The following is a 26,027-nucleotide window of genomic DNA, read 5'->3' as shown; positions in this document are numbered from 1 at the left end:
GAAATTACAAAGGCTCATGAGGAAAGTTCTGTGGGACCCATGTTCATGATCTTGACTACAATGTTGGTTTCATGGGTATACACATATGTTAAAATTCTTCAAATTGTACACTTCAAATATGTACAGTTTACTGTAGCTCAGTTATATCTCAATAAAACTTAAAAATCCATAGGACTTAACATACAATGATGGAGCAGGAGTTACAGAGAATATACATACAAGATTCATTACTACTGGGGTTTTAATCTGTTTTGATTACTATTGCATCTCCTTTGCCGATATCAGTGCCTGGTATAGTAGGTGCTCAGAAAACATTTATAAATGAATAGCTCCCCTCCCACCAAAACAGTATGTATACAGAGGCAGAGGTCAAGGCTAATTCTAGGTGATTGTAATAAAAACCTAGAGGCATAATAAAATTCTTTCTGAGTCATAACTCCGCTTATTATTTCTCACAGCATTCTGGTCTCACATATCAAAAATTTATACAGATGTTAATTTAGGCTTGTGCTCTAAAACTTATGGTAAACCATTGAACATTCTTAGCCTTGTAGGACAATTTTGCTGGCATATATGGCTTTATTCCAGTTTTCAAGGTAAGAATGTATTTCTTTGATATTCCTCATTGGCAATCCAAATCACATTTATGTTACTCTCCACTAAACTAAAATAAATGGAACCACTATTAGACTTATGTTCTCTATTATAAGTTATCTTAGGCCCTATTTGGTTCATTTAAGCTTTCTGTTAAAATAGACTCAACTTACTCTACTGGTTCACAAAGCTTCTGAAGTGGCAGAAAATTTGGTCTGATGATATGAATTTGACTTTTGTTTTTTTTTAATCACTTTGTTTCATGACACTTAGAAGAGAGTGTTTCGATCCTTAAAATATGTTATGAATCAATTTTCTTAGCAATGGTGAAGCAGATGTTTCAATTACAAATTCTACTGTCTGCAGTCACTATAGACTGCACATTTCTTACTGGCAGTCTGCAATTGGTGTACACTGTCCTAATACTTAGTCTGCAAAGGACACTCCAAGTTTCTAGGGGGCAGTGTGTCCTAATTAGCCAACCTCAAACTATACCAGAGGCCACAAGGATAAGGGCATAAAAGTTTTAATTATGTCTCGTCTCCAGAAAAGCTCAAAGTGCATCAACATTGGGTTGATAATATTTCCAATAAATAATGGCTATCCAGTAAGAGGTGGGCATGTATATATATTTAGTCGGATAAGATATATTGCTAACTATAATAAAATGAACGTGATGGTCACATTCCATTATGGGTAAGCAAAATTCCAGGTTTGCTAAGCAACTTTTTGAAACAAGTATTTTGTTAATTAGTATAATGTATATAAAAAGGGAGCCACTATTATGAGAAGGAAACCAGGAAGATGGGGAAGTGAAGAAGGGAAGAGAAGACAGGTGAACTAACATTATAATATTATTATGTACCAGGCACTTCATACATGCTATTTCATGTGACGCTCTTGACACTCCCATCCACGTGCTATCACTGCCTGCACTTTGCAGGAGAGAGACCGACACTCAGAGCGGTGAAGTCATTCCTCCCACGGTCACATCCCCAACAGCACTGGAGCTCAATTTCTAATCCAGGCCTTCTGAGTCCAATGTCAAGGTTCTCTCCGTCCTCTACACAAATCACCATAGAAAGAATTCCACAGAAGGAAAGCACAGAACGTGCTCGGTTTATTTTTGCTACAGCCTGCCATGACAGAATGTGTCACTGTGCTTCGACTTACTTCAAGGAGGAATCCCCGACACCAATGCAGCCCCGCAAGCTGAGCTTCCGCAGGAATCCGCCACATCGCTTTGAGATATTTTCCACCACTCGGCCCTAGGATCAAGAAAGTTGGAAAGAAATTTTGTTTTTCATGCTGCTTATCTAACAGGACAATAACCTGAAGTTTAGGACCTGAATTTATTTTTCCAGGTGTAAAAGAAGATATTTTGGAACATTCCTCCAGTACCCCCCTTCTGTCCCTGATGCATGAAGGGGCTGCACACATTGAAAAATGTTTTTGGTTAAAACATTCTTTTTTAAAAGCGCATTACATTTTGAAAGCCAGAACTCTGAAGTCAGGCCTCCCTACCCGGGGCTCACAGGCGGTCTCCACTAATTATGAGTTTTTTTGGGCTCAGCTGTGAAACACTAGGCTGCTGGGCAGGGTTCTAAAACAATGTTGCTTTAAAAAAGAAATTCAATTTTAGCTAAACATTATCACTCTAAAACTTTGAAAATGCATCCTAAAAGCTTCTCGTCCTCCTTAGCAATCTCCTATTTAAATACATTTGTTTTGAAGGAGGAAGGGTGGCTGAGGACTGGCAAACAGAGGAGGAAGAAAGAAACTGAACATTGAGAAAGCACTTTCACTTTTTTCGGACACAATGTTAACACGTTCTTGTATCTATTATGGCTCATTTAATATCCACGACATCCTGGACTACCACTTCACGTTAAAGGAAAGGAAGTGCATGTCCGGAATACAGTGGATCCTTCAGATGCCCCTAAGGATTAGCATGCCCTGCGATTGAAGGCAATGGAAAACTGCAAGAAGCCAGTCCCCGCAGGAGTGCTAATGGCCCACACACTTCCGGAAAGAGGGTTTGGGTCACTCTACAAGGACAGCTGAGGTACCTGCTGAAGACAACAGGGATACAGAATGTGGAATTGAAGAAGGCAGTCATAAATTCCAACTATGACCATGTGACCAGTTATGGAACTGAAGACCATACTTGTCATGGACATTTCCTCCTATTTTGTTAAAACGCGCATGTTTGTATAAATATAAAACAAGCATATTTGTTTTCTTTCCTCTCTGGTTCCCTTATCATGCAATATAAGATGTACTGACTTTATTTTATAGTATTTCAGTATTGTTAATTCTACATCACAGTTTCTAAGGTACAGGAGACCAAGGGGAAGAGGAAGCATCCCGTAAGAGCTTTACTCCTCCTTTGAAGAAGGGTGCTTCTTCCTGTACATTGGATGGTTGTATCATGTTAGGTGGAATTACTACCTTGTTATTGTCTTTAATATTTAGAGATTAAGTATGATTTAAGGAGATGCATATGGGTACCAAGTGGACAAGGAGTAATCTCGTAATGATTAATTTCATGTACCAACTTGACCGGGTCCCAGACATTTCACCAACCATCATTCTGGGTTTATCTGGATGAGCTTATCATCTGACTCAGTAGACGGAGTAAAGCACCTTGCCCTCCCTAGTGTGGGGGGCCCCATCCAATCAGTTGAAGACCTGACTAGAACAAACAAGGCTAAGAGGGAAGGAACTCCTTCTACCTGACTGACGGAGCTTGAACAATGGTCTTGTCCAGCCTTTGGATCGGCACTGAAACATCAGCTCTCCTTGGGTCTCGAACCTGCCAGCTTTCAGAATGGAATTTATACCATCAGTTCTGCTGATTCACAGGCCTTCAGACTTGGACTAGACCTACACACTGGCTCTCCTGAGTCTCTAGCTTGCCAACTGCAGATCCTGAGGCTTCTCAGCCTTCACAGTCCCCTGACCCAATTCCTTATAATCTCTCGCTATGTATCTATATATACACATATCCTATGGGTTCTGTTTGCAAAATGAAGGATCATTACCTTCATTCTGCAAATAAAGAAGTTACATAATTAAATTGCCATGGTTACACTTTCATGAGTGGCAGAGTTGAGGTCCTAACAGGTTTATCTGGTTCTACAGCCTGTGTACTTTGCTCAACTACTACTTCCTAGGGAAGGAAACACTGAAAAGCACCACTTCGCTTTGCTTTTAATACTATTACCCTTACTTTATAAAACTGCAATGTTGGCACTGAACTGTAAGCGCTAAGAATCACCAGGACACATCAAACCACAGGACTAGGACTCACACATATTGTTACCTGGCTAACATTTTAATTAAGTTGACTCCAAACTCTGACACTGCTACTAGCTTTATTTATGCTTTCTTGAGTATCACCTAAGTTAACAGTAAGTTCTTGAAACAAAATTCCAGACAATTATAAAATAAATTGCTGTCATTGGGGAAAAAATGATTATGACTTGGAAATTCAAGATAAATATTGAAAAAACAAAACTCTACGCCAATGTCTATGAATGCAGCACACAATATATTTTTTTCCATTTCAAGTTAGAGTTATATAAGTGTTCTATTCTTCCTTTCTTTGAAGTAAATTTTTGTACTGGAATAAAAAATTACATTCAGAACTTTTTGCTCCATTATTTCCAGCTAAGAGAAAAATAATGAGCAAATCCTTTCCAAATGTAAAATTCAAATCAATGACTATATTATCTATGAGACAGTACATTGTAGGTGCATATTTAAAATGAAGGGCTTTAGAGAAAAATGAGGCTTAAGTGGAGGGGCCCTTGTAGTTATGACTTTTAGATTTGCATACTATTCGGTTCTTTCTCATTTTTGGCCTGACAGGATCTTTAATAACCATGAAGGCACTGACAACTAAATGTCCAAATGTTAAAGGCCTGGAAAATGCTTACACATCAGGGAGACAACGACTTATCAGGAATGAGCAATGCTAAAGGAAAAGGCACAACACCCACGTCATCAGGATGCTTTATTCCGCCTTCCTTGGAAACGCTAGTCTCTTCCCAGGTGGGTGACCTTGAGTAAGTTCATCAAACTGTGTGTGCTTCTGTTTATTCAGTACAGCGTTCTTGAGAGGATTAAATGAATTAATACATGTAAAGTGCAGAAAACAGTGTCTGGCACAGAGCAAATATTAGTATGTTAATCTTGATCCTTGGCATCTTCTCTCTTCTCTCAACATATCCATAAATCATCATTTTCATCCCAAAGACATGAATCTGAGACCATCAGTTTCCCCATGGGATGTTCCCCAGTGTGAGTATCCAGAGAGTCCTATTTAGACACTATCGGAGGCCCCGACACTTGGTTCATAATCCAACCTGGTTTTGAGGTGCTAGCTCCAAAGGGAAACTAAACAGCATTGACTAGATTGAAACCCTAGTGCCAGCTCTTTCAGGTTTTCACGTGTAATTCTTTACACGTGAGATGTATACATACTGCCTTCGCCTTTAGTGGATGTACTCTTAAGTATTTCTGCAATGTGCTCCTGCAGTCAGCCAAAATTTTGAAATCAAGTAATGCACAACATAGTGCTACTTACTTAAGACAGTATTTTTAATATCTGAATTTAAAAGTTTTTGAAGTGCCTTTCAAAAAGTTGATAGTTTGGAAAAACCATCCAAGAAAACTGAGGAGACAGTAAAAAGCACAGAAAAAGAAAAAAATTCTTGCAAAAAATTTTGAAAACAATGACTGTCCGCGGGCCAATAGAAATTACAGTTTGGGGAATTTAATGGAAGTAAACATGTCAGCATATCTGGGTGTTACACTTTACAATCATTGTCATTTTTTTTTTAAAGATTTTATTGATTTATTTTTAGACAGAGGGGAGGGAAGGGAGAAAGAGAGGGAAACATCAATGTGTGGTTGTGTCGTGCACACCCCCAACTGGGGACGTGGCTTGCAACCCAGGCAGGTGCCCTGACTGGGAACTGAACCAGTGACACTTGGGTTCGCAGGTCAGCACTCAGTCCACTGAGCCACACCAGCCAGGGCCGTTGCCATTATCTGGAAACAGCACTGGAGAACTCCTACTTCAGGGACCACAGTCCAAGCCAGAAACTCGAACATATCTTTCTAGGACGGGTGTGAAGCCCTGAAGAACCCCAACCTTTTCCAAGCTCAGAGCACCTGAGAGACAACCAACTGTGAGAAGCCCGGTACTCAGCCCCACTTGCTGTAGGTGCTCTGCCCACTAATTTGAGACGGGATGAGACTCTGAAGCAACAAGTAACCTGGAGAAGGAGGTGAAGGGCCTTCACAACCGGCCATGAGTTCTTCTAGGCAACACCAGGTTAAGTAATTCACAGGGAACTGTTTGGGCCCATTTCAGTTTTAAACACATTCATTTCCTTATTCAATTAAAAAAGACACAAAACATACACTTCGGTAAAGACACCAGATGAACATGCTATACACATTAACTGCATTAAAATGCAATTCCACTGCTGTAACTGAGTTGCTAAACTAGAAATAAGATTTTACTAGCCCTGGATAGACAATAAGCTTCAGAATCTCCAGATCCTTAAAACAGCACTCTAGACGATTATTATGATCAGCATTCTTTATTAATTCCCTATTGGGGGGATTAGAAATTGGACTTTAATATTAAAGTTGTTTTAAAATAAACTTTTCTCATTTGGTCAGTTTACCACTCTTAAATAGAGATACACATATTTCCAGATAATACACCAGAATCCTGGAATTATGAAAGGCTTTAAAAATTATTTTATAGAAAATAAAACTGAGGCACTGAGAAATTATATGGCTTAAGTGGCCGAGCTGGAGAGACACCTCCAGCCTCCCTCCTGGGTCCCTGCTCCAGCCTTTTCTCCATTCTTGATGGTGAATTAGAATTCTCACTGGATCTTTCAGATCAAAAAACATTTGTCAATAGTCTCCTGCTATTAAAGGACCAAAGCAGGTGTTAATGAGGCTTTAAAAAGCTGAGGGGTAACACTCAGATTATAAATATGAACAAGGGGGACAAGTAATCTGTTACTGATACAAAGTAAAATACAAGCAGAATTTTGGTCTTGATGCATGAAAATACCTTCCAGGTTTTCTCCCTCTCCATTCTACTTGGCCACCTTAATATTAAATCTAAATGCAACAAAATAAAAAGGGAGGAAGGAGTGAGCAGCTCACTGATCTTTTTAAAAAGTCTTTTGTCTAAAACAAGGTTAACTTACCTCTACATCTGTTTGAAAGTTAAAAAGGTCTATTCTTTGCCAGTTGCTTCCATCCAGCGCTAAGATGTTCCAGGCCTGGGAGGTGGGAGGAAAGGAAGAGGGATTGGGGTGAAAGAGATACATTTACTGAGACCACTAAAGAAAGTCCATCCAGTCTTTGTATTTTCAAACTTTTATTCTTGATATACATGAAGCTGGTCATCAAATATGGAATTATAACAACACTGTGTTATGTTAAATATAAAAGATGACATTTTAATTTTTAACTGTTTACTTGAACTAAAATTCACCCTCATTCTAATAAAACTTGATATTTACTGATTAAAAATCTGGTTAATACCCTACCTTGGAAATCTGTGCACATCGGCACAAAGTTACTATATCCAAGAAGGAAAATATTCTAGGAAGAAAGGGGGAAAAAAAAACACAAAAAATGAGCCGGTGTTAACACTTCAGGATATTTATAACTTGAAAGATATAATCTAATGCTCCATCTGGATATATCGTAAGTTTTGTTTCAAGACTCTTCAATTTGCAATACACAAATGCACTGTAATTTTACATACTACTGTGAAATATTAAATGTTTGCACAATCCCAAGCTGTTTTAAGACACACTACCCAAATCCCCTTAAAACAGAACTCACTCAACTTTATTTCCCTTGTTCTAGGCATGGGCATGAAAAATACCATAACTTGTTCTATTCAAAGACCAACTCTAATGTCCCAGGAACTGAGCCTGGTGAGAGCTAAACTCTTCAAATTCTGGTGCCCCTAACACACAGCGCAAACCCCTCTTTTGGTGGTAGATGCTCTAAACAAGCTCAGGTGCCTGAGCCTCAACAACATGTCTAAGAAAAGCTCAACAATAAAACCCATTTGAACATAATGCAGAAATCCTAAACAATATGTTAGTAGATCAAATCCAGTGATATATAAAAATATTTAACATATCATGGTCAAATTCAAATGCTGACTTCAAATTTTTAATCAAGCAATATAATTCGTATTAATAGAACTAAGGAATAAATCTCATGCTGTCTCAAAAGATGAATTGTTGGACAACTATAAAAGATGTAACATTCAAGGAAGGCCCCCCCAAAATTGAATTTATTAAAAATTTAGTATTTATTCTTACATGTTTAAACTTCAGTCACCTTCAAATTACTCTCCATTTGATGCAACACACCTATAAAGACATTTTTTCCGTGGCTCAAAACAGTTTTTGAACTCATCAGTTTTGATGCCTCTTAGTGCTTCAGCCATTTTTTGTTTCACATCTTCCACATTAGCAAAGCATTTCCCTTTGAGGACTTTTTCATCCAGGGAAACAAACAAAAAAAAACCTGCTTGGGGTGAGATCGGGTGAATAGGGAGGGTGGGGTATGGGAGTCATGCTGTTTTTGGTCAAGAACTGCTGAACGCTCAGCGCAGTGTGGGCAGGTGCACTCGTAAATCACCCATCATGAAATGCGCAGACAGGTTGAAAGAGTCTTCTAAAAACAGTTCACTGAAGCTGAATGCAGCCTCTCACCACAACGCCAGCTGGTACACCGATACAAATGGGCTCCTAGAACACTCACCCAGCAGGGGAATACAAAGGGCCCACCTTCCAAAATATAATTTCAGTTTTGGGGGGGTTCCCACTCGTACACCTAATGACAATACCAGAAGAAATATTTGAGGCAATAACGACTGAGAAGTTCTCAAAAAAAAGTTTAGTTACATGTTTCAATGGCTTTGTGAAGTAGTTTAATATCCTTATATTCAATTCTTTTTTTTATAATTTATTTTTATTGCTGACACTATTACGGATATCCCCATTTTTCCTGCCTTTGCCCTCCTCCACCCAGCCCCCACACACCAAACTATAGAGTCAAAAGCTCAGAGAATGTCAATTATGACCAATACTGGCCTATAATTTACCTTTTTAAAATAACATCCTCATTTAGTTTGGTATTAGGGTAATACTTGCCTCATTAAGCTCCCTTAATCTATTCTAAAAGTTTTTCAGTCACTTTGCTTCAAATATTACCCCTCCCACATATTGTCTATATTCCTTGTGTATAATTTCCTTCACACATATCTTAGATTTTCTAATCACATCTTCTGGGTCTCTTTACCTTTTCTCTACTTTCACAGTTTTATCTCTCTATGCTGAATTATGCATAAATTTCCCACCTCTATTTCCAGTTCTCTAATTTCCTTTTCAGCTTCATCTAATAGATGTTTAATCCATTTACTGGTCCTCACGGTCGGTCATCTCCTTGGGTATCTTGTAATGTCATGAACCTCATTTTCATCTGATTATTGATGTGTGAAAAGCTCATGCATCTTGGTTTTTGAAATGTCCCTATAAAATTCTTTGCATTTGATTCTGCCAAGTTTTCCCCAAGGTTTTATCTTTCTGGCGTAAATTTTATATTACAGTATTCCCTCACTTATCGCAGGTATTACGTTCTAGACCCCCCCCCCCCCATAGGTGAAAATCCGCGAAGTAGTAACTTTACATTTATCTTAGTATTTATATATATTTTAAGGCTTTATAAACCCTTCCCACACACTTATAAACCATTCCCAGTCCCTCATTAACCTTTCCCACTCCCTTATTAACCTTTTCCACACTTTTATAAACACTACTTATGTTCTTAAACATATTCTACACTCTTAAACTTACGTAACTTTAACATACATATACAGTACCGCAAAATCCCACGATATAGTGAAAAATCCACGATAAGTAATTAAATATAATATTTTTAAAAATTCCACAATACAGTGAGGCCGTGATAAGTGAACCATGATATAGAGAGGGACCATGGCAATTCCTAACCTTGGAATTTCTAAATCTTGTATACATGCAATTAGATTTCTCAAGACTTTTCCCCCTTCACCCAAAGCCCTGATCAGAAACAAGATTTTTTGTTTGCTTGTTTTGTTTTTTTTGTTTTTTTGTTTTTTTTTTTTTTTTGAGTCCCATCATACATGATGTAGAGAAACTTTCCAGGGCCTCTGCCTTGCATAGTGACCACATTCAGTTCCTCCCCTTGCCCACGCAAGGCCTCATCTCCTTTCTCTGGGTGGCATTAAAACCCCAGCCACTGCTGGTTTGCTATCTGCTCCAGTTATGAGTACATTAAGATTATTTCTTTCTTGAACTATGTATTTACTTTTTGTTTTATCTTCTTATAATCATTGATTCCCCTTGTGTTTTCATGTTAGCCCCATGACAAGGTTATAGGATCCAGAAGTCAGGTGTTTCTTTTTTTTGATGACAATTAACAGCATGGTATACAGAATGCTCTACAGTGTAAAACATCAATTCCCCTTCATTTCCATTACCGTAGCAAAAAAACAAAACAAAACCACGTACATGAGCTAGTTTATTTTTGATTAGACATATGACCTGGAGTGCTGAATAACCTGTTATATGCCTTATCTTTTATAGGTAGATATGTGAGGGGTTTTTGGTAGATTATAAAACTAATATTCTGCAAACAATTTTTTTTTTTTTTACTGAAAAGCAGTAAGATATAGAAGAACAGGAGATTTAAAGTCGATAGGCCTTGGCCAAAGTCTCAGACCCCCACAGACCCTTCAAATTCTAAATATCATGTTCTAAACAACTGGGCAATGTTGATCAACTCATTCAACCTTTGAGCCTCAGATTTTTCATCTATAAAATGAAGGTGATTAAAACTGTTCCGTCTACTTCAGAAGAATCTTTTGAGTATCAAGTGATGATGATGAAATTGCTACAGGGTATTCAAGAAATATTCCTCTTTTCCCCAAAATAATAATCAGTAGTAAACGCTATACCGAAGGGGTGGTACACACTGAGAACAATTTCCAGGAAAAAAAAAAGAAGAATAAACAGAAATATCAACAGTTTCTCTTAAACTGGAGGCAGAACCTTAACAGAACTTTAGGAAAGTGTGGACAATTTGATCACATGAACAGCGGTTGTTCTGCTAGAAATCGCTGTAGGTGAGGAGTGGCAGTAAGCCCCAGAATAGGATGCCTTGTGGCACTTCTGTATCTGTACACTTCCTCCATGTCCTTAGATCATCAAAAAGTGACACCAGGCCTTCTCCACATTCTTCAAAGAACTACCTACTTAATAGCAATACACCCAAAGATGAAATTATAGGCTTGGTTCTTTTGTGCAAATGACTGGTCTTTGAAGTGTGGGTACAGAAAACAAAACTCCCTAAAGACCGCTAAGCCTGTGTTCATACACCAACATACATTAGTGAAAACAATTATGTCCTTTAAGCAAATATTAAATTTGAGGTTTCACAGTATTGGTTTGGTGATGTTATCCAAACAAAAAAAAAAAAACAAACAAAAAAGAAACTTAAATTCCTTGAGTCTTCTTTTAACGGCATCTCCAAAGAGCTCAACTATGAGATAAACACGTACATTTACTTGAACTTCAAGATGGGAAGTTCTGAACCTGGACCACCACTTTTTCTCCCTGCCGTCTAACCCATCAGAACTGCACAACCCCAAGACTCAGATGTTCTGAAAGGAAAACAGATGAAACCTAGACTAACTCTCACTGAGTAGTAATTAGGAGGTAGCACTGAAGAGTTCACCACTTCAGAAATGTTTCCAAAGGTATAGATATTATTTACACTCGTTATCTGAGACTGTGAGAGCTGAGGTGTGTTAAAGGGAGATTTATCTTTTCTCTATGCGTCTTTTTTTTTTTTTGTATGTTTTATTGATTATGCTGTTACAGTTGTCCCAATTTCTTTTCCATTTGCTCCCCTCCACCCAGTGACCCCCATCCCTCCAGCAGGCCCCCACCCTTAGTACATGTCCATGGGTTGTGCATAAAGCTCTTCTCAACATCCCCCTGTCTATTCCCCACCCTCCTACCTTGCTTAACTCCTGCACCATTTCCCTCTCTCCCCCTTCCCCCTCCCAGTTGCCCTCCCCCCACATGCTCCCCGTACTTATGATTCTGTTCCCACTCTAGTTGTCTGCTTAGTTTACCTTTGTTCCATTCCCCAGCTTCTGTTGTTGATAGTTGTGATACTGTTTTCATTTTAATGTTCATAGTTTTGATATCCTTTTTCTTAAATAAGTCCCTTTAACATTTTATATAATAATGACTTGGTGATGATGAACTCCTTCAGCTTTACTTTGTTTGGGAAGCACTTTATCTGCTCTTCCATTCTGAATGATACCTTTGCTGGCTAGAGTACTCTTGGTTGAAGGGCCTTGCTTTTCATCACTTTGAATATTTCCTGCCAGTCCCTTCTTGCCTGCAAAGTTTCTTTTGAGAAATCAGCTGACAGTCTTATAGGAACTCCTTTGTAAGCAATTCTCATCTTCTCTCTTGCTGCTTTTAAGGTTCTCTCTTTATCCTTAACCTTTGGCATTTTGATTATGATGTGTCTTGGTGTGATTCTCCCTGGGTCTAGTTTGTCTGGGACTCTCTGTGCTTCCTGGACCCGTATGTCCATTTCCTTCCCCAAATTAGGGAAGTTTTCCTTATTTTTTACATAACTTTTTAATTTCTTGCTCTCCCTCTTCACCTTCTGGCAACCCTATGATTCGGATGTTGGCATGTTTATAGCTGTCCCAGAGGTTTCTAAGCTTCTCCTCATTTTTTTAAATTCTCATTTCCTCCTTCCGTACTGGTTGACTGTTTGCTTCTTCATTATGTTCCAATTTGTTGATTTGAACCCTGGTTTCCTTTCCTTCATCACTTGTTTCATATGGATTTTCCTTCATTTCAGCCAGAATAGCCTTCATTCTTTCCCCATCCCGTTTAATCTTTGTTGTTAGAGTTGTGAGCATCCTAATGACCAACGCCTTAAACTGTGCTTCTGTTAGGTTGTCTATGTCCTCGTCCGTTAGGCGTCCTATCTGCTCATTGCTTAGTTGTGCTACTGGGACCATGATCTGCCCCCATTTCTGGGTGGTACTTCTCTTTCTCCTCATCTTTCTGTGTTTGCCTCTGTGATTTGGGCAAGGGCTGTCGCACCTCTTACATTTAGGGGGCGGAGCCTTAGGGATTCGTCAGTACAGGGTGACCAGTTTCACCACGCTGTGGCGCTGTGTGGGGGGGAGGGGTCAGAGAGGGAACAAGGCCACTTGCTCAGCACTTGCCCCTTTTCCAGGCACTTCTCCCACCTCTGTATGGGACCGGCGCCTCTCTAGCTGTTGCCCTGCCAGTCGTTCCCAGAGTGGGTGGGTCTGCAGACATTCTAGGACTGAGGGGGCCCTTTAAACAAGCGAACTCTGCTGAGACCGGCAGTTTCTGCCTCCGCCCCAACCCCCACTGGTTTGCACAGTCAGAAGCAATGAGGCTTGATTTTCCCCCGGCGCTGGGACAGTGAGCTGTGCGGTCTGGTCAGAAGCTGGGAATGCTTCCCAGGTGTCCCTCCTGACTTTTTAAAATGTGTGACTGCGCTTTCCACTGGCCTGCTGCTGCCGCTGCTGCTGCTGCCGCCACCACGCCGCGTGCTCTCTGCCCCGGCTCCGCCCTCCTCCCTGCCTGGATGAGTATTTCTTCTTTATATCTTTGCTGGACTTCCATGCAGCTTGATTTTCTGGAACTTCTGGTTGTCTCTAGTTTTGAGGCAGTTGTATTCCTTCTTAGTTGTGGAGGGAGACGCAGCATGTCTGTCTAGGCCTCCATCTTGGCCGAAAGTGTCTATGCATCTTTTTATTGTGTCACTTGCTAAAACTATCAAGCTTTTTACTTTAAAATCTGATAAAGAAAAGATTAAAGAAAGAAAATGACTCTAGAATAGCAAAACTAGCCTCACATGAATGTACAGTCTCTCTTTGGCTTGGACCCTCCATATTTTCAAAAGAAGTTAAAGCTAAGTTAATTAGCTCATTATTAAAAATGTAACCATTATATTTTCTGATAGAGTAGCTATTTTATGGCTGGGTTCCAATTATTGTATATCTAATTCATGAATAAAGGTTTCATTATAAATATTTAGCACTAAATAGTAACTAAAATAAAACACCATAAAAGGAAATCAGCCAGCTTCTGACTAGATTTATTTAAAAGACATTTTAAACACGAAGAGTATAGTCAAAGGAAAGAGCAATGACTTCATGCAAATGCAGGAGGCTGAAGCAATGACTCTACTTCTGCCATAACGCTAGCGATACTAAAGAGAGCATAATCAAGTTCCTAGAAGAAGAAACATTTGATTTTTAAAATATAAGTCAACTGATGGGCTACATTAACTTACTTAATAATCAGGTTCTTCACCGAGATACTGTTAGCAGGAGCACACGTTAAGACCCGCAGCAGGACAGCTTGCTTTTATCAGTTGTCTGCACTAAAACTGACTGCGTGACCAAATGGCACAGATGAAGTATTCAGGCCTCCAAAACTGATATTAATTAATACCAATAAGCTAATATTTCTTTATTAAATGCCAAGTACTCGAAGAGCTAGCAACAGTGCCACCAGATGAGAAATGTTATTACATATCGTCACTTTATAGATACGTGAAATTATGGCTCAGAGAATTAACTCACTTTGTGGTCACAACGAGTGAGTGAGGAGAGCTGAAATCTCAACCAAGTCTGGTTCCAAAAGTAATACAAACAGTAACAATGAAGACAAACACATGTAACAACAACACACTAACAGATATGTAGAATACAACAAATTAAATATTCCATTTGTTACAGCATTATGTAACTGACTCCCAGAGAAGAATAAAACTATAAGCAGTATTGTTGAACTGCATGAGGGTGAAGGGTAGAGAGGAAGAACTGAATACCTGTAACTTATGAGTGAAAGCTGGGTAGAAAAAGCAAAATTGCAAAAACTTGTTAAGTAACAAACTAAAAGTCGGTGGTAGAGAAATCTGTGAATAATATTGGTTTGTCTTAAAACTAGCAGTAAGATGTTCAGATGGGGAAAAAAACTCACAGATTTTTCTGAGTGATTCAAAGTGACATAAATAGATGAAAAGCAGCACATAATCCCAGGTTATGCTTGTTAATGGTTCCAGAGAGGAAGCCGAGGCTTCACTTGAGGCACCAGTAATGGAAGCTGGCAGAGTTTAACGGGGTGGTAACATACAGTCAAAAACAGCAAAAGAGAAAATGACCTCAGCTACAAGCAAGTAAGGTGATCATGAAGTTAAAGAATCACATCTGTTGACGAAATAAGACTGAAGGTGAATAGGAATTCAACAAGAATAGGAGCACCAGTCTGCACTGTCACGAAGAAGTCTACAATATGAAATAAAAATGTAAGCCTAGGACAGACTGCAAGTATGAAGACACCATTTAACTGAGCAAAAATAATCAACACTTAAGCTCCATCAGACAGAGACTTCTGCACTCACTCCCTTTCCTGTGGAATTAACTGATGATGAATGTGCTGCTTTGGTAATCCGGCTCAAACCCTTCAAAAGTTTGCTTAGAGCGGTTAGCTAGGCAAGGGGAGAGCTACTATGACTGAGAATATAAAGTCTGAGAGTAAAAATGACAAAAATGATTTAAAGGTCAACAAACATTAAAACACCATGATTGGTTAGAGTCAATTTTGAGATTCACAACCAGAGCAGACCCACAGTGGCAGTACTTAAAAACTCAAATTCCCCTTACAGACTCCAAAATAAGAACAGAAGCGGATATGCAAACCTATGAATAGATATATTATGCATATTTGCTCTAAATGGCAATTCTTTTTGAAAAATGATCTATGTATGAGCCAGGTGGCATGATTGAAAAACTGTAACTCCAGGATTCTTAACAGCTGGCACCATCATAGATCTTTAAAAGAACTAAAATTCCTAAAACAGCAGTTCAGAAATCACATTAGCACAGAAAGTAATATAATTTCCTTTTTTTTCTCGGTCAATGGGCAGAAACTGTTCCACGGCTGAGTACAGTGTAAAAGCTAAACCTACCAGAAGGGAAAAAATATTAAGTTAGCAGCCCCGAGTCCCAGACAGCAGCAGTGTGCTCACCAGCGCAGGGGAATTTAATCACACCCCAGTGCGGAATGACTAATACGGTCTGCCTGGAGTTGGTTACGATTCCCCGGGGTAAAAATGACATATTCACAGTACAGCTTGATGTCTGTGCTAAAAAATGTTCAGACCAAGAACGGAACTTGGCACAGTTCTAGGGGACACTGTCCATTCTGCAGTCTGCCGTGGATGGCATCCCCTCCAGCTGTACTGACAGCCTGGCCACCCCAGCCCAGTCGTACTGCTTCTAAGGGCTTATTGGGCTTAATCAAGACCTTGCGGGTTTTATGATAAACATTTCATTCCTTCCTTGTTACTACTTGCTTAACTTTCAAATAGCCTAAAATGCCAAAAATACTGCCTTAGCCATACAAATAGTTGTTTCATTGAAATAAAATATAATTGATGTATTTTTCACATGACCCTGTCATGAGCTGACTTTTTTATTAACTGAGTAGAATGAGCTCATCATGACAACAGTGACAAACAACACCTGATGACTCAGGACACACCCTCTGAAGCCCCTGAAATGTGATCACCACCACAAAGAAGCTAAGTCCTCATCCCGCTTCTGAGGACCGCGAAAGTTAGTCATCTGTGGCCTTTACAGAGTTGGCTCGGTGGTGAACTCCAATATGTAAACGAAATTCATACCCATTCCCCAAAAGTTAGAATAAGATTTAGCAGGGCCAGGGAATGGAGGTGTTTCCCAACACTTGTTCCATGCAGTATTAAAAGGGTTCCATGGTAAGTTTAAAATGCCAACGCTATCCATCGGGGACCATCGCTATGCCTATTAGCTTACTAAGGCCGTAAGAAGTCCCGCAGCAAAGAAATTGGTTTTGTTCACCTAGTATTTCCCATACTCATTTGTACACAAAACCTGTTTTGTTTTGATTTTTGTTTTTCTTTTCTTTTGTTTGGTGTTACATCACTGATATTGGATTGGCCAAAAAGCCTGTTTAGCTTTTTCTGTGAAATAAAAGACACATTTTTCATTTTCACCAATAACCTTACTGACTTGGATACTTTGAGTATGTCGGCTGTCTCCCGCTATTGGCTTCTGGGGGGTAGAGGCCAGGGGTGCTGCTAAACATCTTCTAATGCGTAAGACAGTCCCGCAGCAAAGAATTATTTAGCCAAAATGTGAACAGTACCAAGACACTCCGCAAACCACTTTAGACACATTCATCAGTCACAGCACTTCCATTCACTGCCCAAATCTATTTTTGTATTTCAGTTGCATTTTTTCCTTTCTTGAAATAATAAAGCGTAATACACCAAAAATGTTGCATATCTTCTTCCATCTTTAACATTAAAAGGCTGCACAAAAATTCACTAATTTTCTAAGTTTTTTTAAATGCTCATGGATTTGACAGCTGTCACAATACAATGTAACAAAATTGTTTCAAATGAGGCTAAAAACAAGCTAAGTGCTACTAGAGCCATTATACAGGAAAAACTAAATGAACCTTTTGGCTAACCCAATGTAAGAGTTTGGAAAATGCCACACAAAGATTACCTTACATACATGTATTAATTATTTGTCAACAGTTAAAACGTAACATCCAAAACGAAAATAAGATTTATTTGATGACTTGGGAGCACTAAAGGAAACTGTTGTGCCTCGGGATCAACAAATGCTGGTTGATAGCTTTACTTGGTAAAATGACAAGGAAAATGCCATTTACTGTATATTTCAGTGATGCCAAAATAAAGGACAAAAAGCCTATTTATATAGTGCTCACTGTCACCTAGCACATAATTCTCATAAAATGGATAAAAACATATCAATATTTGGGCTGAGAGCATTTTATATGCTCAGTAAGAACATAATTGTACTTATTTTAAAACTAAATTATCAGAAAATAACTAAATGTCTATGACCTCAGGAGCTCATAACCTTAACAATAATCTCTCCTCATGTTATTGACTGCACTGGGATTATCTACTGATACCAAAAGAATGGCCCCTACTGAAGATTATTACAATACTTACCATATTACAAAAAGAATCCAGACCAATGCTATGTACATACTTAGTACATTCTGGATTAGACCAAGTAAAATTTAACAACAAGCTGAACAGCATTCTATAAAACAAAAACAAAAAGTCAGTTAGGCTAATTCTGTGTGTTTTTCTGTGCTGTGGACTCACAGTGAGAAAGAAGACTGTCTTGGAATTTGATGATGGAATCAAATCGGAATTCTTTATTTAAAGCTTATCTATACTTACTTACCTTAAAAGAAGTTCTTTAGGTAACTTTTTGTTAATAAGGCCTTCATCATTATTTGAGAAAACCTAAAAGGAAATAAAAGGGAAATTGTTAGGGCTCCTCAATTTAAAAAAAAAAAAAACTTGCATGTTTTTTATATCAGAAAACCCCAGTCACTGTCCTACAGATATTATGCTAATTTCAAGAAGCCACCGCACTTCAGTATTGACAGATTTAATAACAGTTCACACCCTATCACTGTTTTATTTTTAAAAATGGCAACTACATTGTACTGGAGGCTCTGGTCAAGGTTATTAAGCAAGAAAATAAATAAAAGGCATCTGGATCGGAAAGGAAAGGTTGTCACAAATGACAATCTTGTATATAGAAAATTCTTTCAAAATCACAAAAAAAATTATTAGAACTAATCAAGGGGTTCATCAAGGTTGCAGGATACAATATACAAATATACAGTATATTTATATTTAAAAAATTGTATTTCCATATATTAGCAATGAACAACCTGAAACTGACATTTTAAAAAATCTCATTTACAAAAGCATTAAGAATAAAATACTTATGAAAAAATTTAAAGAAGTGCAAGGCTTATATAATGAAAACTTACACAAAGCATTGTTGAGAGAAATTTAAAAAGACAAATATACTCACATCCCATTCATGAATTCAAAGATTTAAGAGTATTAAGTTAGCAACATTTCTCAAACTGATCCATAACTTTAATGAAAGCTCTGTTAAACTGCCAGCTGCCTTTTTATTGAGAAATGTTAAAGTTGACCCTAAAATTCATATGGAAATGCGAGGAACCCGGAAGAGCCAAAATGAAGTCAGTCAAGCACTGCATGACGATGCTTCGGCCAATGAAGCAGCAGTGCACGTACAATGGTGGTCCCATAAGATTCTAACGGAGCTGGAAAATTCCTACCGCCCTAGAGATGCAGCCATCGTAACATCGTGGTGCGACGCATTACTCGTGTTGGTGGTGATGAGACTGTACGGTGGTTATCAGGTGTACAGGGGTGTTACAGTGACGCCGCAGGCCTTCACGTTCAGTCACCGTTCCAACCCACAGAGCGACTGCCAGCCTGCAAGCTCCATTCCTGGTAAGTGCCCTGTACGTCCGTCCTATTGTTATCTTATATCCCGTACATCTTTTCAGACTTTATTTATTTATTTTTAGAGAGAGGGGAAGAGAGGGAGAGAAACATCAACGCGAGAGAGAGAAACCGATCAGTTGCCTCTCGCACATGCCCTGACCAGAGACCGAACCCGCATCTCAGGGATGTGCCCTGACCAGGAATCAAACCAGTGACCTTTCCCGTTGTGGGACTGCTCAACCAACTGAGGCACACCAGTCAGAGCTTTTATACTGTATTTTTACTGCACCTTTTCCATGTTTATCTATGTTTAGATACTCAAATACTTCCAATCGTGTTACAGTTGCCTACAGAATTCAGTACAGTGACATGCTGCACAGGCTTATAACCCAGGACCAACAGGGTATAACACGGAGCCTAGGTGTGTGGGAGGCTGCACCATCTAGATTTGGGTACGTTCACCCTGTGTTCACACAGTGATGCAACTGCCTAATGATGCACTTCTCAGAATGTATCCCCATCACTACGCAATGCATAACTGTAATCTTGAAAAAGAAAATGAACTCGTATTTCCTGATTTCAAAACTTACTGCAAAACTGTAGTAATTGCAACACTGTGGTACTGGCATAAGGATAGAATAGATCAATGAAACAGAATTGAGAGTCCAGAGATAAACTTTTTATTTATGGGCAACTGAGTCTTGACAAGTATGTTAAGCTAATTCAACGGGGGAAGGAACAGTCTTTTCCACAAATGGTGCCAGGGCAACCGGGTATCTACATGCAAAACAACAGAGTTGGACACCTACCACACATGACATAAAAAATTAACCCCAAATTGGTTAAAGACCTAAGTGAACACATGAGTTAAAACCACAATCGTTAAAACAAAAGTATAAATCTTGGTAACCTTGAATTATGTAATCGTTTCTAAGATATGACACCAAAAATACAAGCAACCAAAGATAAAACAGAAATTGGACTTAATCAAAATCAAAAACCTCTGTGCTTCAAAGGGCATCACCAAGAAAATGAAAAGAAAACCCACAAAATAGGACAAAATATTTGCAAATCACATAGCTGATAAAAGGGCTATATCCAGAATCCACATAAAAACTCTCATAATTCAACAATAAAAAGATAAATAAACCAGTTTACAAATGGACATGGAATTTGATTAGAGAGTTCTGCAAAAAAGATATCCAAATCACTAATAAACACATTTTTTTAAAAGTTCAATACCATTCATTAGTCCTTAGGGAAGTACAAAACAAAAACACGAGATACTTCACAGCCACAAAAATGGCTAAAGTCAGACAAATTATAATACATGATGGCAAGAATGTGGAGAAATTAGGACCCCCACACACTGCTGGTCAGAATGTAAAATAGTTCCAAAACAGCCACTTTGAACAACAGTCTGGCAGTTCCTCAAAGGTTAAACATAGAGTTACCATATGAACCAGCAATTCCAATCATGGTTAACTACCCAGAAGAAATGAAAATGTGTCCATACAAAACCTTGTCCATGAATGTTCACAGCAGCATTATTTACAATAGCCAAAACGTGGAAACAATCCAAATGTTCATCAGCTGATGAACAGATAAACAAAATGTGGTATGTCCGCACAATGGAGAATTATTCACCAATCAAAAGGAAATGAACCTGAAAAATCCTATGTCGCATGAAAGAAGACACAAACAAAAGGCCACATATTGCATGATTCTGACGCCACGAAAACTTTGCCAATGACTATGCTGTTCTGCTTTCTTAAGATTCCTCTGCCCCAGTCCCATCTTTTTCGTGGCCACCCTAGTGCTGGACATGGCAGTGGCCCAGGTAGACACTATGGGATACAAGTGATATACAAAATGACATAGGGAAGGCAAAGGTCAAGTGCCATTCAACCCCTGGCTGTTCATAGCTGAGCTCTGGTTGTCTGCACTTGGAAGGAAAAAAAGTCAAATAATCCTGTAGGGTGTCATTATCGACAGCACAAATAGTGTGTCATAAAATAAAAAGGAGCTTGCTAGTTCAACTAATAAGACACTGAGACTCTTAATCTTGGTGCAGTATATTCACACCAGGCACTGGGCATAATCTTCGGTTTGAAAAGAAGCCCTGGGGTAATAGTTAAGAAGCCAGACTTTGAAGACAGACCAGTTGGGTTCAAATCCTGGCTCTTCCTCTCATCAACTGCGTGACCTTGGGCAAATTACCTAATCAACCTGAGAGTGTTAAATGGGTCTAATGCCAATCTCCTAGGAATGTTGGAAAGATTAAATGAGATGTGATCAACCAAAAACTAGGCACAGTTAAAGGCTCTATGAAAGAGAATTACTACAATTAAGTACTATGTTCCAACCCCAGTACAGATAAAAGGGAGACCAACATTGTCAAGTGTTAAAAAAAATTAATAGAGAAACCTCTTCTTTTCACAATCTGTTAACACAGATCTCATTATAGAGGCTCTCTTGATTATATCATGTGATGGCAAATACTAGACCAAAACTGTCTGTAGACCTCGGATATACTTTAAAGCTTTTTCCTCACCTTGTACTTCCCAACACCATTATAGAAAGAGAAATGCCAAAATGGGGGAAAGTCCAAGAGGATGAATGAAAATAGGAAAAGTGTGTGATATGACGTTATTTTATAGTTCCAAAAAATAAAGCTGCCTTACAAGCTAAAGTAGTAAGCAGTAACAAAAACTTGATGGCAATAAGTATCCTAATGTATATTTTGATCCATACGAATTAAAGTTTAAACAATGATTTGCTGTCTTTTTGCAACAATTTTAGAACATACAACTAAAATAAATGTAAAAATTAATATTAGGAAAAATCTCAGAAAATAAAATTTTATTTTTTAAAGTTTCATCCCCCAAGTCTAAGTGGCTTTATGTGAAGCACTGGCCTTTCTGCTTCACAAAAAGTAGATGTCAATTCCTGAACACAAATTGAAATGACAGGAGAAATTTTCAATGCTATTACAGCCATGAGTATGAGCCCTAATCTAATAATCTGTCTTCATCAATTCCTCTTCATTTCATGTTTGTGAAAGAGAAGAGAGAAAAGGAAGGGGAGGGAAGTTTGGGCATGCCTACTTTGTTCTGGAGCACCTATTAAAATCCAAATTTCCTAACATGTATGTGGCAAATATACTGGGGAACATATAATGATACCTTATACATTAGTTTAATCCAGTGTTTATATAAGCAGGGTCTGGGACAAACTGCCTGGTTTTGAAACCGGGCTCAATTTACCAGCTGCGTGACCAGGGCAAGTTACACGACCTCTCTGTGCCTTAATGTCCTCATCTCTAAAATGGGGAAATGGCATCTTCTTCATCAGGTTGTTGTGACGGTTAAATAAGACATAAAGGTGCTAAGAAAATGTCTCACACATAGATGTCAGCTGTCATTACTGTTATAAAGGTGACAGACACAAGTGGCTTAATGGGAGAAATTTTCACAGAGAAAGTTAAAGAATTCCAAAGTTCATGTGAAAAGTCATTTGTATCAACTGCTAAAGCTGTATGTTTAAATTCAAGCATTGAATGAAGGATAATGTTATGATCTTGAATACAGTTTTGGGGATTATACGGGTAGCCTCCTCATGCCCCCTCCTATACTGACCATTCATTCCCCACCTCCCCTGGAGTCCAGACATCAGCTTTTCATTCAGTTGATTCCCTTCCATGAAATAAGTTCTTAATGTTTAACGATGGACCAAAAGCAAAGCATTTCTAAGTTCAGCAAAGCGACCACAAGTGCACAACTACAGTAAAATGTTTTTATTTTAGAGTAAATTCAGAAGTGGATCACGGTGGACTGTGCGTCAGAATGAAAGGGGTGGAGGAAGGAGAAGAGAAAGAAAATGGACAACAGGAGGAATGTGAGACTTCAGAGAGCTCTGAAAATTAATCCTGAATATTCTTCCTTTCTCCTTGCCGTAACTGCAAGGGCTTTTCTCATATATAGCATGTAAAGGTAAGTCATTGCAATATTTAAAACACTAGTTTTGTAAATTTCACTTTCTGAAACTCTTGCTGGCTCCATTAATTTGTCCCTTTCCAGCAGTTCCGAATTAAAAAGAAATACAAAATAAAGACGACATTGCTGTGATTTGTAGGTGACGTTCTTGTCATGTTATCAACAAGCCACACAACTGGCAGTTGTTTTTTCAGAGTCAGGGAGAGTTACAGATTATCCACATTCTCTTCCTACTGTGCCTCTCTCCTTAGTAAGAAAAGACAGAGCCAGCCAGGGTTCCAAACGGCCCGGTTTTCTCTCCACGAGGCCAACTGGCACTTGGGAACACCCTGCATTCTCAACTTCATACCTCCACGAATCTATACTAAATTATTTGTGTTACTTTTTTTTTTCTTAATTTCTTAAAAATAGGGGTTTCCTTATTACCCACCCTGACCCCTCTCAAATATTCTGTGCCATCGGTGTGTCCCCACGTGGAGAGTCCAGCTCCTTACTCCTTTCACACCTTTCGGAGGCCTCTGGAGAAAACACACCTTTGGTTGGCAGTTTCCTGAGTCCTGTCTATTTAAAGTCAACATCTCAGCTGAGTCTTCAAGTCAGGTTTCAAAAGATGAGCTTAATGGGGGCCGGGGGGGTATGCCCCCTCTCAAGTTCACTGAATTAAGGTAATGTACTATGAAATCCTGAGGGTGCTGCATCCACATAAAAACCTCCTACCCCCATTTTTTAAAAAAGGAGAGGGAACTCTCCAAAATTACAAATTTAAATTTCCACATGCTAAAAAATCTTCCAGAAGGGGGAATTTGAAAGAAATACACACGTTTTATATATTCCTTACATATAAGACAAGACAGGCACACAGAAACAAGACAGGCAGCACACAGGCTGCAATAAACATAGTGCTAATATAAATATATACGATATTGATCCATATGCTTTTTTTGTTGACCACACCCTCTCTGGGTGGCTTCTCAGGCTCGCCACAGCCAAAGAGCGTCACGCTGTCCGGCGGTCCACTGGGAGGGGGGATCCCAGCAGTGACCCAGACATTCAACGGCAGAGAAAGCTGGGTCACGGTCGCCCAGGGCAGGCGGGCGTTCCGCGTCCTCCAGGCTTCCCTCTCCCAGGGGCCCGCCCAGCCCTGCCCAGCCCGGCAGCCCCGCAGGCCGCGGCCCGGCCTCTCCGCGCCCCGGCCGCCGCCCGCTGTAACCCAGCAGGCGGCTGCCCAGCGACACGGCCAGCGCCGGGAAGGGCGGGGCGGCCGCACCGGCGCGGCCCCCAGACTCACCATGGCCGAAGAGCCGCCAGCGCACCCACAGCCGAGTCAGAAGGCGCAGGCAACGCCCGTTGTCCTGGTGACGCCAGCTGGGTGCCCCGCCCCGTCCCCAAGGTGGGCTCTGGAGACTACCATTGGCGGATGGCGAGCACATGACACAAAGGCGTGGTGCCCTTTGGACCGCCCCCTCTGCCCCTCAAACTCGGACTCTTGCGCGGGGCCTCTTCGCTTTCCCTAGTTGGCACCTGGTCCATCATCACCCAGATCACCTTGACATCCCTCACCTGACGGATAACCAAGCAGCGGACCGCCCAGCTAGAAAAGCCCTTTATGGATTCTCTATTTAAGGAAACAGCTTACACAGGTAAAACAAGAATTGAAAAGAAAAGAATCCGCCAAATACCAGCACCCCAGGTAACCACTGTGCGTATTCTAGTTTATCTGCTTCCAAGCTTCCAACAAAATATATATTATACTGTAGTCTTAAAAACGGAAGCAAACCTTATGCACTTTTATAATCTACTTCTTCAATTAAAATTTATCTTTGATTGTCACTTCATGGAATAGCGTTGTGTGTGTACACTCTTAATTTATTAAATCAATTGGCAATTTGTTGAACATTTCTTATATGGTTGAAGCGAACTTCAAAACCTAGCCCATTAAGTCTGTGAAGAAGAGACATCATCAACAGCTGATCTGACATTTCCCCCTGAATGTCTAATAGGCATCTCAAACCTAATAAAGCCCAAATGAGACTTTTGATCCGAGTTTCTTACTCTCCAGTCTTCCTCATCCCAGCAAATGTTCCCACTATCACCCTAACTGTTCAGGAGAAAAATCCACAATTTATCCTTTGAGTCTGTCCCTTCCTCACGTCCCACAGCCGATCCATTAGCAAATGTTCTTGACTCTAAAACCCTGAATCTATCCATTTCTCACTATCACAGCCTCCATCATCTGTTGTGTGCATGAGTCTCCATGCCACCTGCCTTCCCTCCTATGGTCTACACGACAGTAGTGTTCCAGCAGCTTCTCGTGGCACTTAGGGAGAAGATCCAAACTCTTCCCATGGTCTACAAGGTGCTCCGTGATGGGGTCCTGGCCTACGGCACTAACCTCATCTCCTACCACCCTTCCCTCATTCACTGCACACTAACCATGTTTATTTCCCAAGGTTCCTCAAACATGTCAAACTCCTCCCTTTATTTGAAAGTGTCCCTCCGTTCCTTCACTTGATGCAAGTCAGTTACCTCCTCAAATATCATCTTCACAGAAGCCTTCATTGACCACACAGTCTAAAGTATCTCACCCCAGTTTTCCTTGCTCACCCCAGTCACCCTCTCTTAACAGCTGTCTTATTTTCAATATATTTTGTACTCCTTGAAATGATCTTGAAATTTTTTTGGTATATTAATTACTGCCTGTCTCTTCACCCTGGAAATACAAGATGTCTGCCTTGTTCCATCTGTGTGTTCCTAGTGCTTAGAACAGTTCCTGACTTACAGTGGATGTTTAATAAATATTGATTGATTGATAGATTGATTGAATGAATGAATGGCCATGTATCCCAGGACTGGATGGTCAGTTGGAAGATACAAATAAAAACATGACCTGTCAGAGTA

At 39.6% G+C, this 26,027-nt stretch overlaps 1 protein-coding gene across 2 annotated transcripts in view; it reads right to left on the bottom strand.

Annotated features, from left to right (window-relative positions):
* Window positions 1–24,476, bottom strand: part of FBXL2 (F-box and leucine rich repeat protein 2) — a 43,740-nt gene extending 19,264 nt beyond the window's left edge. The window contains exons 1-5 of one of the 2 annotated variants that reach the window (XM_090283042.1): window positions 24,418–24,476; window positions 18,044–18,105; window positions 17,803–17,896; window positions 6,837–6,911; window positions 1,768–1,862 (exon numbers count right to left, since the gene is read on the bottom strand). In XM_090283042.1, coding sequence (XP_090139168.1) covers window positions 1,768–1,862; window positions 6,837–6,911; window positions 17,803–17,896; window positions 18,044–18,105; window positions 24,418–24,420 — 329 coding nt within the window. In that variant the 5' untranslated portion in view covers window positions 24,421–24,476. Of the gene's footprint in view, window positions 1–1,767; window positions 1,863–6,836; window positions 6,912–7,181; window positions 7,237–17,802; window positions 17,897–18,043; window positions 18,106–24,417 lie in introns of both variants that reach the window. The other variant, XM_090283043.1, reaches the window with a different exon arrangement.
* Window positions 24,477–26,027: the final 1,551 nt, after the last annotated feature.

Source organism: Furipterus horrens, unplaced genomic scaffold, assembly GCF_987537825.1.
Source record: "Furipterus horrens unplaced genomic scaffold, mFurHor1.1.pri manual_scaffold_7, whole genome shotgun sequence".
Taxonomy (NCBI): domain Eukaryota; kingdom Metazoa; phylum Chordata; class Mammalia; order Chiroptera; family Furipteridae; genus Furipterus; species Furipterus horrens.
Note: the sequence above shows the minus strand (reverse complement) of the source record. Positions and strands in the feature narration are given on the sequence as shown.